At 37.4% G+C, this 19418-nt stretch overlaps 1 protein-coding gene and 1 long non-coding RNA gene across 2 annotated transcripts in view; one reads left to right on the top strand and one right to left on the bottom strand.

Moving 5' to 3' along the window:
* Nucleotides 1-19418, top strand: part of LOC125804591 (uncharacterized) — a 349596-nt gene that overhangs the window by 303594 nt on the left and 26584 nt on the right. Inside the window, exon 2 of the long non-coding RNA XR_007440710.1 lies at nt 19291-19346. This is a non-coding gene — a long non-coding RNA (uncharacterized LOC125804591). The remainder of the gene's footprint in view (nt 1-19290; nt 19347-19418) is intronic.
* Nucleotides 7531-16829, bottom strand: tm2d3 (TM2 domain containing 3). The gene is made up of 6 exons (XM_007251847.4): nt 16613-16829; nt 14792-14890; nt 13802-13962; nt 12973-13147; nt 10534-10609; nt 7531-8622 (listed from the first exon to the last, which is right to left on the bottom strand). Exons 1-6 carry the CDS (start codon nt 16719-16721, stop codon nt 8457-8459), a joined length of 786 nt encoding a protein of 261 aa, XP_007251909.1. The 5' UTR covers nt 16722-16829; the 3' UTR covers nt 7531-8456.

The raw sequence follows: 19418 nt of genomic DNA, 5'->3' as shown, positions 1-19418 counted from the left end.
AACACCAGGTACCTGCAATGTATTCTGATACTGCAAAAACAACCTACTTATCCTAATTAAAAAAAGATTGGGTGTTGTAGTTGCATTGGTCTTGGTCTTATTATATTGGTCTTCTAATGTAATTTTGCTGCACACCAGTGTTAGCTTTAATATAGATTTGTAAAACTCAAATTAATCAAGAACATTACTTGTGTGATCTATAGAAGTACACTATATACTGCTCCAATTAGATTTATATAAGCAGCATAGCTAAATTTCACTCATGGCCAGCATTAATAATGAGTATTATTTATTGTGGTTGCCTGTCTAATCAGTTCAGTGTGTACCAATGCCCATGTAGGTTATCAAAACGTATATCCATCCTTGTAATTGAGGATCCAATCTCTTCAGAACACTTGTTTACCATAGGGTAAGATTTGTAAAGATTGTTTCATTGAGTAACTACTTAGTTTCCAATTTAGACAAGATGCTTATTACAAAATGCTACAATTTCTATGGTCATTGAAAGTACCATGACATGCCACAAGTATGTAAAGTATGTTAACTGATCATAAAGTGTTACTTCAGGGGACGGCATGGGAGTGCCCACACTTGTAAAAGTTGTGATCTTATGAGTGTTACCTTATGAGTGATGCTGAAACCTGGCCAGTGAGCTCAGGGCAAGGTGACGTGAATTATCAGAGTTGAAGTGAAGACTGGTGCCTTACAAACCACACTTTACAGTGCAGTGGGTGGAAATGATCATGACTGGCGACATCTGGCTAGAACTGTCTATTAGGGGTGTGCCATATTGTATCGTATGCGATAATATCGCCAACATTTTTGAATATCGTGAACGATAATATACCCTGAAATATCAAATTTCTCATTTCCTATTAAATATCTACTAAAGACAGATTATATCTGTCCAGTATTATTTATTTTACTTTAATCCTGGATATATGGAGATATTGAAGTTCTGTTACAAATCTACAAAAGTTCTTGTATTTTTTTTTATATTTTACTTTTTTTGTCACATCGCCAAAAGTATCGTTATCACGATAATACCATGAAATACTGTGATATTATTTTAGGGCCATATCGCCCACCCCTACTGTCTATGCAAACAGACAATTGAGAAGCCCCCACATGCAAATTCTGCACATCAGCGCTACAATCTTTAGCATTTATAGGTCATGAGACACGATTCAAATGATATCTATGATATTTATCATGTCCGTGTATTCTCTGTACTACAAAAACATACAGAACACACCTTATAGTCTACAAATATTCTGATGCAAAAACATAAATGTAAAGCATACTTCACAATCTGAATTCTGCTCTAGTCAATAAGTACATCGAGTAAGCTTGATCTTGCTCTACCATTTTCCCCACAGGAGTCTGCATACACAAGTTTCTCCAAGTGTGCAAAACATTTAGGGGTGTAATTCCTTGAACCGCAGGAAGCAGCAGAGGTGTAATGTTCTTGACCCATGTTTCTGTAATTATAGCCTTGGGCCAAAAGTGGACCTACCGATAAGCCCACTATCAAAGCTATAACAGGCCTATCTCAGCATTTCTGCAATTCTGAGTAATGTTCCGTGTAGTTTCAGGGTAATTTGACACATTTGGGGTTTTTTTTTGTTGTTTTTTTGGATTGTTCTCTTCCACAATGAATTTAAAACATCTCAAATTAAAGTGCACATGGTTGGCTTAAATTTATGGACTTGGACATCTAAATTGTGATCTGCATAGAAATGGCAGCCTACATTTAGAGAGGACAGAGATAATTCAACATTTGTCTGTCTATCTGCATGTTGTGATGTGAGTTGTGAGTTCTAAGTACAAGACAGAGACATAATGAATGGTCTATGGTGGTTCTTCTTTATTTGCATCCCGAGTTTTTTGCAGTTGTATACAATACAAGGAACAGAGATTTCAACAACATGCCAATATGAGACTCAGGGTCCTATTTTGGCAATCTATAGCTGCTTGATTCACCCAAATTGCAAGCAATATAAACAGCTTACATGGTTAATATTTGCCCTTTACCTTTCTTATGTTACATTTCTTTCAAAACGTGCTACTCTTTTTTTATTAAGATATGAGTAGAAAATATATTTAGTTTCAAATTTACAAATGAAGCAATGTTCATTAGCCCCTGGCCAAACATACTGTATGTAATAAAAATGTGTAGGGGGAGGGGGGGGTTAGGGGATGTACAGTGTGTGTTTATCGAAAATGTGTTTTGATATATGTTTTTCACAAAAAATGAGCCAATGCCAATGAGTTTGAGTTAGAAAAAATATTTTTTAGTATCATTTGATGAAAAATGAAAACGGGTCCCACAGACCCGAACACCACACAAGGGTTAATTAATCATGGGTTTGTTTTAGGCATCACATAAAATAAATCAATCAGCATGTCACTTGCCTCACATTCCCTATTTGACTATGGTGGATTGGTATTTTAATGAAGCAATGCTTCTGCACTTCTCAGCAGGAAAATGACCTGCGCGCTCACGGTGTGAAGAGTGTGTGAGCAGGTAATTTACGGGAACAGTAATGTTATTTTATTTAGTATTCTGTTTATTGTTGATGTAAAAGTTGGGTTTGTGCACTGCTGCGTATCCTTGTGTAACAAGCAGGGGTATACCTGCATTGCCAAGATAGCAATGACCGGCTAACTTTTTCAGTCTGTGGAGTACCTGTGTTTCCTATTGCCAAGATAGCAATTGGCCAGATATTTATTTGAAACACATCACTTCCAGACCACCATACCCATTGGAAATAGACTGTGGAAATAGACTGATCTAAGTGTAAGGTAGCAATGACCATCAGAATGGCCCTTGCACAGGGTGTAAGATAGGGCCCTCAATCAGGTAGTAATGAAATTAGTTTCTAACATTTATACTGATGAGACAAATGTAATGGGACACGGGACTAGTATTTTGCGAAGAAAGCTGCACTGACCTGTAGGATATGAGTGCATATGAATGCTGCACTGAATGTGGATGGGATTTCTGACTGAGTCACATGGACGATTCTAGCCAGATGCTGCCAGTCACGGCTATTACAAACCATAATGGATGGTAATGCCTTCTATGAAGTTTTTGTCATGTAGAAACAAACATAACACTGTGGATGGAGGAATGTTAATGGCCGGAAAACTTTGGTTGATGAAAATGTCCAATCCAATCCATCTTGCACACTTTACTTTAACCCTCATTCAAATTCTTGGATTATTTGATCATTTATTTGCCTTACAATGGGTATGCTGACCAAAGTTCAACCTCATACACCAGACAACGCATCATAACTTATAAGTATATAGGTGTGGGTGTTTCCAAGCCATTCCCAAATGTAACACACCCTGTTCATTTTATGTACCACGATCCCATGATTGTGTACAGTATATGTCAGTGTATATTCAACCATGGAGAAAAAAAAGAAGAACTTAAAAATGGTTAACCTCAAGATACAAGTCAAAAGAAAATCTCATGGATGGACATGCTAGATAAAAGGCCTTGAAAAAGAAAAAAGGCCTTGAGGATGGAGAGTTCCGGTCAAAAAACTTGCGGAGAGATAGGACAAAAATAAACATGTCCTGAGTTGAACTTGGTGTTATCTCAAGTTCAGCCAAACCTACTTTACTATTTCATGTATTCAGATAGCATGCAAGCTAATGCTAACTATAGAGTTAAGAGAAAAGAGAAACTGATCTCAGAACTGATCAGTATCTTAGCAGCCGCTAGCCATGCCGAAGCATCATCAGCATGTGGGAAGAGAGTGGGAGTGATTGAGTAATGCTGATAGTAGGCCAACTGACACGCTACTGACTCCTTCCTACGACAGGGCCAAATGTGCACACATACAGTGTTAGCACTGAAAAACACGAGCCAAGAATGTGTAGACACAGTGCTTCCATTTTACGTTCTGGTGGAATTTGCACTCCTTTCAGGTCAGGTGGGCTGATATGATGACTATGCTGGGAGTTAACTAAATTGGGATAAAATAAAGCTTGGAAAAGAGCATTAAAAAAAAGAATATTGAATGTCTCATTATACTATACAGCTCTTAAAAAAATACGAGACCATCCAAAAATTATGAGTTTCTTTGATTTTACCAAATTGAAATTTTCTGGAATATAATCAAGAGGAAAAAGGATGATCACAAACCATCAAACCAAGCTGAACTGCTTGAACCTTATCCAACGTTATTCACTGCATAACGTTATCCAAAAGCAGTGTGTAAGACTGGTGGAGGAAAACATGATGCCAAGATGCATGAAAACTGTGATTTAAAACCAGGGTTATTCCACCAAATATTAATTTGATTATGAACTTGTTTTCTTTGCATTATTTGAGGTCTGAAAGCTCTACATCTTTTTTCGTTCTTTCAGTCATTTCCCAATTTCTGCAAATAAATGCTTTCAATGACAATTTTTTATTTGGAATTTAGGAGAAATATTGTGCGTTGTTTATTAATTTTACTCAAACATTTACCTATAAATAGCTAAATCTGAGAAACTAATTCAGAAACTGAAGTGGTCTCTTAATTCTTTTCAGAGCTGTATTCATCAACAATTAATTGGCATTTTAAATATAAATTGGTGTATTTAAAGGAAAATAAGACTCAAAAATATCAACCCTTATAAGTTCGATTTACATCAAAGATATGCTACACAAAATATGACAAACTATGTGTTCCTTCATATACACACAGCTTAAATTTTTTAAACAAACCAAAATACTTTGTGAGGCATTTAGGTGCTCTTATTTGTGGTGCTGTTGACTTGTGGTTTCTGAGGCTAGAATCTCTGATGAAAATGTATTCTGTGCAACAGAGGAAACTCTTGGCCTCAAGAGCTGCTGGAGTTTGTAAACACTGAAGTGCCCATTCACTGTCCTCCACTCTATTAGACATTCATATCTAACTGCTTTACCTTGTATATGTGAAGCCACAGACAGAAGATTTGAATCTCTTGCTGCACAGTTGGTTATGGTCATCCTCTAGTCCATCTTTGTTCACAGGATCCTGCTCACAAGATTCTTTTGGTTTGATATTTCTGGTTGTTGGACTATTCTTAGTACTGCAGTGATAATGAGGTGTTTAAACAGTCCAGCAGCACTGCTGTGTTTGATCCACTCACACCACAACCATGCCAGATAATGACCCACCATCCAAATAATAGCTGTTTTTGGTGGTACTGTGGTGTTCTTACCATTGTAGAACATAGTGAAAGGAGGATTATAAAGTATGCAGAGAAACAGATGAACAAGAATCTGTAATTACAGAACTACAAAATGCTCCAATATGCTCACTGGAGCTTCAAAAAAAAAAGATCATCATGAGTGTAAAAGACAAGGAAGTGTTCATGATATTCAGACTGGTCTGTTTATGAAATGTGTGTATTTTTATTTATTTCTAATATGCAGAGGAAACACAAAATGATTTCCGTTCTATTGCCATGGCGTAGGACCACCTGCTTCAGATGGAGGGAGCAGCATCAGTGCAGGAATGAGGGTGCCTGAAGGCTGGCTGAGAAAAAGCTTCAGGCAGCTGCGAAGAGCCAAAGCACGTTTGGAATTTGTGAGGTGACACAGAGTTCATTCTGGCTTTCACTGTCTGTATTGCTTCCAAACCGCAGACTTGGCATGACAACAGATGACTGATGATTAAAAGCATAAGGGGTTTTACCAGTGCAAACAAAGCTATGTTAAACAATTGCCAGGAGCAACATTGTATACCAGATCTCTGCAACCAGTTTTAGTGACTGATGTTGATTTTGACATGCTTATGATTTATTATTTCGGGTCAGCCATAGTTTAAAAGGCAGAGGTGTTAAGTAATACAGTACAAATACTTCACTGTTAATTTAACTGTTAACTTACTTAAGCAGAAATCTCTCCATCCAGATAGAGTGAATCTGATTGTGATTGGATAAGAAGTATAAACATATACCATTCCAATACCCTATTGGTTTATACTGTGATCAATCACACCTGCAGACGCCCCCCCACACTCCAGCAAGAACATAGCAGACGTATGTAGTCTAGTATGAAGATGATCCGTGCTCAAGAGACTCAATAAAACTTCAGTCCAATTAAGCTTCTCTAATATATTTATATTCTACCAAAATACATTCATTTACAATCAGCATATATGCAGCTGAAACAGCGAACAGCCTAGTGTATCCCACATTTATCAACATTAACATTTTAATGTTTTATGGTCATTATGGCTTTCAGAAAAGTGTTTTTTCGTGGGGGGAGGGGGGGGGTATTAGTGCTCGATGACATTTTTCCTACAATACTTTTACTTTTATACTTCAAGTCATTTTAAAAGCAGTTTACACTTTTACTTGAGTAAAAAGCTTGAGTTGATACTTTAACTTCTATAGAAGTATTTTAAACCCCTAGTATCTATACTTTTGACACCTTTTGATTTATGCACTATACGCGGTGTGTGTGTTGTTGACATCGAATAACTGCAGACATAGAGGGCTTTAAATTGGGTCTTAGAGCAAGGTGCTGAGGTGATCACACAGCCACTCTGCATGTTCACTGGCACATAAATACAGGTTGCATGCAGTGGCTAAATTCCACTCTGCAATGGCTAGAAAGTGTGCGTCTAATATTAGACTTCAGAGTATTGAGTAGAGCTGAGGATTGTTCAGAGTATATGAGTATATGATTTTTTTTCAGTAATTGTTTTAAGCATTTCTGACCATACACACCTAACTAGTTTGGTCCTTAACAAATTAGCAGGTGTATATAACACAGTTGTGCAACACCATCAGATGACATGTCTCTCCAAACCATCACTGATTGTGGAACCTTCACGCTAGACCTTAAGCAGCTTGGAGTGAGGTCTCTCCACTCTTCCTCCAGACTCTGCTCCCTTAATTTGCAGATGAAATGCAAAATTGATTGATGATCAGTGATGGTTTGGAGAGACAGGTCATCTGCTGGTGTTGATCCACTGTGTTAAAATCAAATCCAAAAGTCAGTGCAGTGTTTTCCCACAAAACCTTACAGCACTTCATGTTTTCTCTGCTGACAACGTTTATGTGATGCGGATTTTATTTTCCAGCAGGACTTGGCACACTGCCCACACTGCCAGAAATACCAATTGGCCTTATATATTTTAATTTTCTGAGACACTGTTTTCAAGCCATGTATAATTTTCCTTTCACTTCACAATTATGTGCTACTGTTGTTGGTTAAATACATTTAAAATAGGTGGTTGTAAGTTGTATACAGGGTAAGTAATGTAACAAACACATGAACATTGGACTTCCTCCCAATGTTTCTTCCTTTAGCTTTCAATGAGATGTTTTTGCATGTTGATCTTCTTTTGTGTTATTTCTGATATTGCTAAAGCTGCTAAAGCTTAAACATTTGATGTATAAGCCTTTTGCATGCACCTCTTCATACCTTTAAAATAATAAAAATGGTTATTATATGGAATTGCTTAAAGTAGTACATTTATTTTTAGAAGTGTGTTGTAGTAAAAGCATTCTCAAAAAAGAGAGGGTTCACTAAAGCATTTTGCAATGGTTTATTTTAAGCTTTAGGTCCCATTTAAGTATCACATGACTGGTCAAGGTCCTCAAAGTGTATCCAGCCTGGTGGACAGAGCAAATATATTTGAATAGTGAGCCTAACGACCTCAAGAAGAACTGACAGCATGACAATAAATAAACAGTTGAAGCAGTGGTCATATCACTACTGCCTTTTGGAGGTTAAAGAGTGAAAAGTAGAACAGACAAATAGTGGCACACATGTAATTACCGGCTAGGCAACCTTAGCACAATTAACTGTTTTTTTTATGTACAGTCATTACATCCACAAATGACACATCTCAGGTCTTTTTGACCCAGTTTGAAAAAGAAACTTAAAAAGCCAATCACAGAGTTCGTAACTGTTACAGAACGCAGCACTCCGCTGCGAGATGGAGTCCATGTCAGACAGGCCACTTTCGCAATTACAGTTACTTCAATTCCTCGTCTCCAGCCAGCTAGAGTGGCCATTACGCGTCTCTGAGCTTCGCTGCAAAGTCTCACGCCGAGCCTGTCTGCACAGTCCTGGAAAATGAAAGCCACGCTGCTGCTGACCACCTCCATCAGCCACAGTTAAGGCAGAGTAAAGTGGACATGGGTTTTCTCGCTACAGCGTGTGCAGCATGGAGTGTGGAAGCGTGCAGATTCCCCCTTGCCGCTGCTGCTGCCGCCTCCTCTCTCAGCAGCACATGGAGCCGAACGCATAACCAATGAGCCAGAGCCCTCTGCACAAGCAGATGGGAATCGACAGCAGTGGGAGTTTGGACACTCGCACGTGTGCTAACAGGACTGGAAATCATGCAGACAGCTATGGAGTCACTCAGGCAGGCATGAAAACGGCCTAATTTTTGACACCGTCCATCAATAGTCCGGTAGTGTAGATATTTAACTTTTTAAAATTTGAAAAAGTCTCAGATGTAGAGAGATCCATCCGCCGGCCCCACGTAACCCACGGCGATAAGAAGGACGTCGATCAGGGTCCAGATGCCCAGACCCCCGAAGCTGAAGAGCTTGCCCAGACCCTCTCTCCACTGGCCCAGGTAGAAGCGGTCAGCGCCAAACCCACCCAACGTGATGCTGAATGAGAGCAGGAGACACAAGTCACTTAACCAAACCAGAACAGCACTCTCACACTAAACAGAAGCATATCAATTTATCTCAGTCGCAGAAATAGCATATTGGAGAGGGACAAAGAATGAACATGACTCGATCCTGTAACAAATCTATCCATAAACAGCACACATACACAAACTGTGTAAAGTGAGAGTCGTAACTGAGAGGGATGGAGCGCTTGGGTAGCTTGAGCATGACAGCCCACTTTTAGAAAAGTATCTTTAGGTTAAAAAGAAAAAACTATATGCTAAATACACTGACTATAATTCAATTTATACACTTACAAACGTAATTAATCTTACATGAAAAAAATACATTTAAAAAAAAAAAATCTATATTTTAAATCTCAACCTTAATAAACAGATAATTGTGCATGTCTCATAATGCACTGCAACATAAAAACAATATCACATAACTGATCATCTGTCTTTACTGCATCTGATAACAGGTTCATAACATATTGTTGCAGTCATGCAAATACTCCCAGGTTGCAGTTTCTCAGGTCAAGGAAAGAACCTTTTTTCCCTTTCAGCATTTTATGAAAGTCAATGTACTACTGATTACTACTGGTCCATTCATGAAGCACTATTATGAACAATAATGCCATCAAACAAAATGGAGCTACAAGTTCATTATTTGTGAGCGATTATACAAAATAAGTATAATTCTAAGAATATTAATGTGGCTTGAAACTAAGTTTTACCCCATTGTAGGTGCTTTCCAGAGTATTTTTTGCACAGACACTACTCGTTTAGGAGAACACAGCAACAATGTTACACTCTGATGCAGTAGTATAACTGTGCTTTGATTCTTTAGCATTTATAGGTCATGACTACACAAATGACTAATCAGATTTCTTTACTGCAGCAAACCTCAAATCTGTTCCCCCTACTAAACTGAAACCACATTAGTGCTGTGCTATATGACACCTCAAATAACATATTAGGGTTTGTCACAAGAAATGGGGCCGACAACAAAAGTAATGCTAATCAGTTGTTAAAAAGTAAAAAAACATGCCTTTGTTGCATTATCTACAAACAGTCCATATACATAGAATGTGTATAATTTCCCATCTAATATACAGAGACCACTTAAAAAGTATGAGTTTCTTTGATTTTACCAAATTGCAAACTTCTGGAATATAATCAAGAGGAAGACGGATGATCACAAGCCATCAAACCAAGCTGAACTGCTTGAATTGATGCAGCAGGAGTAAAGGCATAAAGTTATCCAAAAGCAGTGTGTAAGACTGGTGGAGGAGAACATGCCAAGATGCATGAAAACTGTGATTAAAAACCATCTTAATGAACATGAACTTGTTTTCTTTGCATTATTTGAGGTCTGAAAGCTCTGCATCTTTTGCCATTTCTCATTTTCTGCAAATAAATGCTCTAAATAAAACAACAATGTTAATTTTACTCAAACATATACCCATCAATAGCAAAATCAGAAAAAACTGATACAGAAACGGAAGTGATCTCTTAATTTTTTCCAGAGCTGTATATTTTAACACTTACTCTGATTTTAAACTCTGTGGGGTAACTGTTCATATGAAAGAATACAAATGGAACGTAATGCTGCAGAAATTAGACTAATCTACCCACATCTGAGGGCTTTACACTGAGAACATACAGTATGCCCACAGGAACCACTGGCAATAGAAATACCATTGTGCAGTTAATAACAGCCGCTCTGTAGTGATTGATGGATAAAATACAATGAATGAGCTTATTCTCTCGAAGAATGAGAAGTTAAGCATAGGAAGTGAACTAACCCTAGCGTCAAATCTACGACGTACGCATAGGCTGCAGCGTAGGTTGGACGCAGAAGCCTAAATTGGCCTTAAATAGTGGTGGAGGTGGGGGGGTGAGTTACCTGAGAGTTAGTGCTGTAGACCATTTGTATCCTCCAGTCCAGTTGCAGAAAAGACGCTTCTGAAACTCCCTCTTCCCTAAACAGAAAAGAAAGACACGTGGAACATGTTTTGTAAGAGGCTGAGTGACCTGACCACATTCCTGTTCCAAAGACATCACTGGGCACTCTGTGTGCTTAGTCAATTTCTTGTCTATTCATTAATCAGCTACACTTTCAAACCCCTTTAAGCACTGCAATTAAAGCAGGTCTCTGTACGTTAATGAAGAAACCACTTGTGCATGCACTCTAAATTCCCCTACCTTTCATATGAAATGGAAAGGCTTTGTACTATTGCTAACCCTGTGGCTCTGCCAATGATAAAGTCAACTGCAGCCTCAGAAAGCTTGATTTCATCTAAGCTGCTTTTTATAAGAGAGAGACATTTTTCAAAAGCTATTTTATAGCTCCAAGACCATCATACCACCCACAATACTCTAAAGACTCTGCCTTTAAGCTGTTTGAGAAAAAAACATGTCTGAATAAATTCTCAGCAATATGCCCAAAGGAGTAAACAGTGAAGAGAATGGACTGGACTAATACATATATATGCAGCACAACTGCTACTATTAGAGCTATTCAGGCACTGCAGGAAAGCTTTATTAGAAAACAGCTATGGCTTGGGTTGTAGTGACTTAATTTAAAGAATTTATTTTTTAATTCATAACATGAATGATGCTGTATTATTTTTTCCCTCATGCTTTTCCTTTGTTACTTTTACAGATAAATTTAACAACATTTTTTAAGAAACTGTATAAACGCTTATTTAAATGTGCTGACATTCAGTTCAGTCATGCTGCTACACATCTGAGACATCCAGATTATCAAAGCTTTTAACCATCTCACTCTGCTTCAACATTTCTTTCCTTTCCATAAGAAAAAAAACACACCAAAAAAACAGCTGTGGGATGAGAGGTAAAGCTTTTCATGTGAAACATATACAATAATGAAGTCATCTTCATACTGTACAATTGTTTACTTTCACTTTAAATTAGATACATTTAAAATTTTTAACCTTTTAAACGGTCAAAACATTAATTTAAGGGTGCCAATATTTGTGCAATCTTCTCCGTATCTGACAGCATTCATTTGAAACTGACACCACAATAATATTTATATTCATACATCACAAATTGTATTTAGTACAAGATTTAACTTTTTACTAATTTTTACTGTGCTGACATTTATGTACAGTGCTCCACATCTGACTGCTTTCCCAAGCACAAGCTTCAGAATAACATTCAACACTTGTTATATCAGCTGCTTTTTTTTTATTTACTTATAAAATTCCACGATCTAACCTTCTAATATTCCTTTCCGTAAATAAAACACCATGCACCTGAACAAGGTTAAAAATTCACATGAAACTCACATGACTCAAGTTTTGAGCTTGTTGGCAAATGTGGTTGCCCTACAACTGGTAACAGGCTTAGACACAATCATCCATCAGAAAATACAAAAGACAATAGACTTGGGACAATGCAGAGCTACAAAGAGTCAGCAGGGATTCTATAATTAGAGATTTAGGGGGGCTGAGCATTTAAGAATCAACCCCCATCCCCCACCACATTAAAAACTGTAAATGAAATTGAGGAGAGGCTCATATCAGAAGAAATAAAATAATTTGCATTCAAATCAGGCACACAAACTATAATATACATTGGACAGCTGTGTTACTTCTGGGGGAAATTGCATATTTTTATTAAACATTCCTCCCACAGCTGCATTCTCTCTTTAATATCTAAAAACAGGAAGCTACTCAAAAACTCAGTATGGACTTTCAGGGCTTTTGATCACCATACTCTGGTCAATAAAGTTCTATTATTTATTTTTTACCTGCTCTGAACAAATTAAGAGTGGGACATCACCTGTCTTATATCTTCTATTTTTCTGTAACATTAATTAGCTAAAACACACACAGAAAGTACTAGTCTAGCACCTCACCCTTAAAACACAAAAACTGACCAACAGCATCACAGCTAGACTCTCTCTCTAGTGTAAAGAGCAGACAGCCAGCACATGTTTCCAAAGGACCAGCACAGAAAGAAAGCGGATGATACTATTTACGTGGTGAGGGGAGACTGGTAAGGGTCAATTCTATTTCTTTTTGAACCAATAGGCCTTGTTTTTAGAGTGTAAACATTCCCCTAAAAAGACTCGGGTTGTTGATGGCAAAGCAGCATTAGCTGGGATTCAATTGATGTAGTTCTGTACTAAACAGCACTTTGAATTAAGATTCTACACTGAAAAAGATATCTAGTCTCAAACTATGTCAAAGCATAAGACATAGGAATCGTATATAACTCCATATTTTAGATTTTGGCCATTACATGTAACAACGTTTAAAGCTATAACACCAGCTGCTTTTGTGCTGTTAAAATGTCTTTCTTAGTATTTTCCTACCTAAGCAGTTGACGTGGTCCAGCACCTTGCAGGTGGTGTTGTAGCGCTTGCGAGGGCAGGACACAGTCATACAGGTGGTTGAGATGTTGCAGCGGTACTGAGATGAATCCAGTTGCCAGCAAAACTGACAGTCCATAGTCAGGTTAAAGCTCACCTGCGCTTGATTTGACTCATTCTGAAAGAAACACATCAGGGATAAGTTAGGAATATTGTTATATAAGAGCAATAGAAGTACTTCAGTCTGATCATCAATGTACATTAGGATTAATGTTAGTTATGGTTTGATTGATTGAGTAGGTTTTTAACGCTGTGCCGACACACTAGGGTCATTTTTACGGGGGTACTTAAGTCAGTTCTTCAAACTGCATCATTTTTAAAAAATAAATAATAATAATTATACAAAAACAATTATAAAAGATGTTTTATATTTTAAAAAAATGTATATTTTTTCCAGGTGCTGCAGTTTTAAGCACATTTGGCATCTCACTTTCATTAAAAAAAACTCAGTCTATCTGAGTGCAGTGGTTTGCAGTTATATTATGGAATAAATATGGATTAATAAGATCTGAAGCCACAAAACTGTTGAAGCCAAAAAACACCTAACATTATTAAAGCATCTTAATGTGAAAATTGGAAGTTTGCTCCATTGCACTAATTACATTTTATATGGCTTATGTAAATATAAGTTATATTTTGGGCTCCACATCATGGCAAGCTGTACACATGCATCCGACACACTATTACAGATACCAGATCATCCTAGTGTCTTGTTTATTTCTTGTTTCATGAGAGGAAAAAGAGACAAACATATCATTTCCAGAATACACACCACACAATCTACTCCTTTTTTGGGCGCACAGGTGAAGTTGGCTGGCTTGCCGTAGCTGCAGTTGTAATAAAACTGACAGGTGAAGCAGTCTGCCGGTAACTTGGTGCACAGTCCTCCACTGGGACACTTGGCTGTGTAATTCTCAGTAACAGTTGTAGAATCTGAGAAACATAAGACACAGAAAGACAGACACAACCATTTTAAGACCAAAACAACAAAAACATAAATAAAATACAAACCATACAAATCATTCTTAATATTCTAAAAAAGCTAGTGTAGTTTTCACAAACATACTAATATTCAACCATTTTATTATTCTAGATTTGTTTAAATAATGAGAACAACATAATTTATTACAAGAGCAGTAAACAATTCTGATTCTTGAAAACACATAATGAATCAGATAGAGACTTTCTGTTAAGACTTTTCCCAAAGACGAGTTCCTATAAAACAAGAAGTTCATAAATGTAATTATTAAACATAAGAACATAAGAATGCAGGAACATTAACTTAAGAAGTATTGACTGCTTTCTTAGATTCTTTTATAGTTGTTTGTAACAGTTTAATTAAATTAAACCAAATGTTTAAAGAATTTCCTAAAGATATCAGTGGTGTAAGCCACTGGAAAGCCAATATGTTCATTAGGCAAACACATACAGTGATTTAAGACAATCTCTAAAAAGCATATTTTTAAGTTTTTTTAATTTTATCAGGGAGAGTCATCTGGGATAGTTTTCTCAGCTTCTTGAAGGGGTTTCTGGGGGTATTCAACAATAATTGCTCTCCTCCTTCACAAAGTGCTCCAGATCATCCCAGATCAGGGGATTGTGGAGGTCAAACACTTTTTTGTTTACTATGCAATTCCACATGTGACCCATTCTTTGCAATATCTTTGAATAAGAAGGTATGTGCAAACTTTTGACTGTAACTGTGTGTGAATCTGACCCCAGACATTTCCAAACTTCTTCCTTACTCACAGGAGGAGCTCACCTGAGGATGGAGTGGACACAGCTGAACTGCTCACTGCAGGGCTGTGCTGAGGAGTGTAACGTGGGGGCTCCTGACCCACATGTGCAGAGCTCAGATACCCTGCAAAAGAAACATTTAATAAATATAAGAACATACCCCTAAATTCCAGTGTGAAATGCGCTTGGGTTGTGGTGAAACATGATAAGTATAAACTTTTTGTTGAATAGCTCACCTCCATTCACCCCAGGCATTTTAAGTCAATGCTTCATACTGGCTTACAATGCTAGTGATGCAAAGAAATGGTTATTTTAACACCATTATGAATAGACAAATAAATTAATTTTTAAATCTGTTCACCTATTTTACTTACCTATTTATGTTAATCAGTCGACTTATTGTGACTGAATGAACTACATCAAGGTTACAGAGCTATGCTCCTATCACTTGCATTGAAAGCCTGTTGGAAGTGTTGGCTAAAAGCGCTGTTTTTCAGAATGCTGAGGGAGGATGGAGGTAGGCAATTCAACAAAAGTATTTGTCATCATTTTCACTACACCATTTCACATCAAAATTCTCCTTTAAATAAGGTATACAGACACAAACACTGGCCCAGATTATATAAAGTGAAATAAGTGGCAAAGTGAAAAGCAAACACTACCATGGAGAAACGTAACTGTAATCTACAGATTTTTTTACAGTCTGTTCGAAGTTGGTTATGGTTAGTATTATTGAGGTTTGATCTCAATTTTAGGACTGCATCTAATGATTATTTTAGTAGCCTGATTATTTTTTCAATTAATTGATTAGTCAACAATTATTTCTGCCATGTCCTCCACCTTTAAAAACGATAGAAACAGCTGAACATGAGATTTAAACGGCATTTAAATGTCTAGATGTTGTTTTATACATGGAAAGTACTGATAATTTTGTGATTAAATATGTAATCTGTTGTGTTTGGGCACTTTTGGAGACACACACTCAGTTGAGCGTAACCCGTAAATTCTGACACAAATTCAGCGTTTGGTTTTGAAATCAAGTTCTGTGAAATGTATTGTAATAACGTTAGTGTTTTTTCATTTAGGCAGGTATTATGCATGTTAGTGAGGAAAAGTAGTGCATCTTGTGGAAAGGATTTAACGTACATTTTTCCACGATAGTGTTTGCTTTTCAATTTGGCACTAATTTCTCTTCATACGATTCTCCATAGAGTCTCCACAAATGCAGAGTAACAAGCTAAGCTAAAGTATTTACTGACGTGAATGACAGATACAAGCTAACGTTATAGGTTATATATAAGTTACACACTATGAATACAGCTGTATGACTTTATTTTCTATAATAAGGAGAAAGGTTGTAGATGTGTAAAGTGATAGATTTGTAACGTTATACCATACTACTAACAATAGCAATGTAGTTAAACAAGCTAAATAGCCATGGTAACTAGCTAACTAGCAAACAAGCTAACGTTCACTTCTCGTCAGTTCTAGCTTGGTTAACTAGCCTAGCTAGTTTACTATAGCTAAACTTGCCTAACTAACGTCTGCTAATTCCCCAACTGTAAGTTAGGTAGTAAATACGGGCGCTGTGGGTTCTTTGGACAGCTAACGTTATAGGTAAAGTGAATTTACTACAAATAGGTTTTAAAAAACAGGACAGTGGTTAACAGGCCCAAGCTAAGCTAAGCTAAGTTAGCTTTATAACACAGCTTTATATTAGCCCCAGAGGCTAACCGCTAATAGGCTAATGCTGAGGCTAGGCTAGGCTAGTTAGCTAAGCTAGCTCGCAGGTCGCTTATAATAAAACCGGAGCAGTAAATATTCGGGCTGTATATGGAAGCGGTACCGTGTGTAGAACCGAAGAAAGCATCCAGCAGCAGCAGCGCCAACACGCCGTAAGTTTTCATGACGCTCCGACCCCTTTCGAAAACCCATTTAAATCCATTAGCAGCCATCCTGCGCTCCTCTCAGCTCCATTCACACAGCAACACCGACCAGCTACCGCCCCCCAGACTGGCAGTGGGGTTGCCAGCTCCGTCAGAAATGCTCATCATCGTCAAGAAAGGATAAAAACCACCAGATTACAACTGAGCAATATGTCGATTAGACCTGTCACGATAAAAAAAAAAAATCATGGACGATATGTTGTGATAAACGATATTATTGTCAAGACCATTACATGATATATTATCCAAGCCAAGCATTTACACACTTTTAAAGACCTCTAATTCATTGTCATAGTCTGTTGGATATACAGTCCCTGACAAAAGTTCTGTTGCTTACCCATGTTGTGGAAACAAAAGCTTATAACCTGCCCACATTGTCAAAAGTAACAATTGGTCTTATATAACATTCAAATTTTCTGAGACACTGTTTTTTTTTGGTTTTCATTGGCTGTAAGCCATAATTATCAACAATAAAAGAAATCAACAGTTAAAATAGATCACTCTGTGTGTAACATTTCTATATAATATAGGAGTTTCACATTTATAACTGAATTACTGAAATAAAGTGACTTTCCAATATTCAACATTTTTGAGATGTACTAGTACAGTCCCTGACAAAAGTTCTGTTGCTTACCCATGTTGTGGAAACAAAAGCTTATAACCTGACTTTAAATTCATCCATTGGTTTTATACATTACTTATATGAAAGCTGAAACCCTCCCAAATGAGGTTTAATTAACAAAAATAATAAAATTTGCTTCATTGCAGAAATATTGACCATTTAATAAAGACAGAAAGATCAGATTTTGGCAAGAAAAAGTTTTGTCACCTTGTCATATAATGCACCCAATCCTAGTTTACAGCCTCACCTGTGCTCACTAATTGATTGATTAATTATTGGGTGTGTATAAATGAACCCCAGCACCCCAGACCTTCACTTGAACTGCAACTTGACTTCTGACAACATGCCAAAAATACACCCTGCGACCAAAGCCTTGATTATCAAGAGGCTGAAGACCAGATCCACTGCAGAGGTGGCTGGCACCTTTAATGTGTCGCAGCGTCAGGTACAAAGAATTAAAAAAGATTTGAAGAGACAGGAGATGTTTTTAACAAGCCCAGGTCCAGCAGACCCCGCAAGACAACTGCTCAGGAGGAACGTTTGTTGGTTAGAAAATCCAAAGCCAGCCCCTCTTCCACTGCAGCAGAGCTCTACCAGGCCTGGTCATCTCAAGTCCCTGTGTCAAATAGAAGTCTGTAGGATTCTGTCTCGAAATGGCCTCTATGGTCGAATCAGTGCCCAGAAGCCAGCACTAAACAAAAGGCAATTAAAAAAAAACATATGGCATTTGCCAAGGCTGCTAAATGACTGGACACTGGAAAAGTGGCAGAAGGTGGATTTCTCAGATGAATCCTCAGTTGAATTACACCACAGCCACCACAATGGATCCAAGATTCACCCAGAAAACAGTTAAGTTTGGTGGTGGAAAGATCATGGTCTGGGGTTACATTCAGTATGGGGGTGTGCAAAACATTTGCAAAGTGGAAGGCAATATCAATAGCCTAAAATATCAAAAAGTTTTAGCTACCTCTTACATTCCCGATCATAAAAGGGGTCAAATTTTGCAGCAGGATGGTGCTCCATCTCATACATCCATCTCTACATCAAAGTTCCTCAAGGCAAAGAAGATCAAGGTTATCAATAAATTGTATGAATCATTGTCGAACCGCATGGATGCAGTCCTTCAAGCTCATGGAAGTCACACAAAATATTAAATATGGCTCTAATAGCACCATGAATTCATTTACCAATGTAATGAAACATATTTTTGTATTTGAAGTAAATTATTTGCTTGATTTTCACATTACTTTGTGTGGGCGACAAAATTTTTTGTCTTGCCAAAATCTGATCTTTCTGTCTATTAAATGGTCAATATTTCTGCAGTGAAGCAAACTTATTTTCGTTAATTAAACCTCATTTGGGAGGGTTTCAGCTTTCATTTAAGTAATTTCTAAAACCAATGGATGAATTTAAAGTCAGGTTATAAGCTTTTGTTTCCACAACATGGGTAAGCGACAGAACTTTTGTCAGGGACTGTACTAGCACATCTCAAAAATGTTGAATATCATTGGAAAGTCACTTTATTTCAGTAATTCAGTTATAAATGTGAAACTCCTATATTATATAGAAATGTTACACACAGAGTGATCTATTTTAACTGTTGATTTCTTTTATTGTTGACAATTATGGCTTACAGCCAATGAAAACCAAAAAAACAGTCTCAGAAAATTTGAATGTTATATAAGACCAATTGGTACTTTTGACAATGTGGGCAGTGTGCCAAGTCCTGCTGGAAAATGAAATCCGCACCTCTATTAAAGTTGTCAGCAGAGGGAAGCATGAAGTGCTGTAAGATTTACCAGGAAAATATTCCACTGACTTTGGACTTAATAGAACACAGTGGATGACATGTCTCTCCAAACCATCACTGATCAGTGAATTTTACATTTCATTTGGAAATCAAGAGACCAGAGTCTGGAGAAAGAGTGGAGAGACACACAGTCCAAACTGCTTGAGGTCTAGTGTGAAGTTTCTACAATCAGTGATGGTTTGGAGAGTCATGTCATCTGCTGGTATTGGTCCACTGTGTTATATCAAGTCTGCATGTCAGTGCAGCGTTTTTCCTGGAAAATCTTACAGTATAA

This window comes from Astyanax mexicanus, chromosome 9, assembly GCF_023375975.1.
Source record: "Astyanax mexicanus isolate ESR-SI-001 chromosome 9, AstMex3_surface, whole genome shotgun sequence".
NCBI lineage: Eukaryota > Metazoa > Chordata > Actinopteri > Characiformes > Acestrorhamphidae > Astyanax > Astyanax mexicanus.
This window is presented reverse-complemented; position numbering and strand designations above follow the sequence as displayed.

Bases quoted from the DNA above. Each gene is read 5' to 3' on its own strand.
- tm2d3 (XM_007251847.4), bottom strand. From the start codon at position 16,721: ATGGCTGCTAATGGATTTAAATGGGTTTTCGAAAGGGGTCGGAGCGTC. The intron at 13,148-13,801 runs GTGTGTATTCTG...TGTTTCTTTCAG, and splicing joins AAAAAGGAGTAGATTGTGTG to AATGAGTCAAATCAAGCGCA. The intron at 10,610-12,972 runs GTAGGAAAATAC...TTTTCTGTTTAG, and splicing joins GGACCACGTCAACTGCTTAG to GGAAGAGGGAGTTTCAGAAG.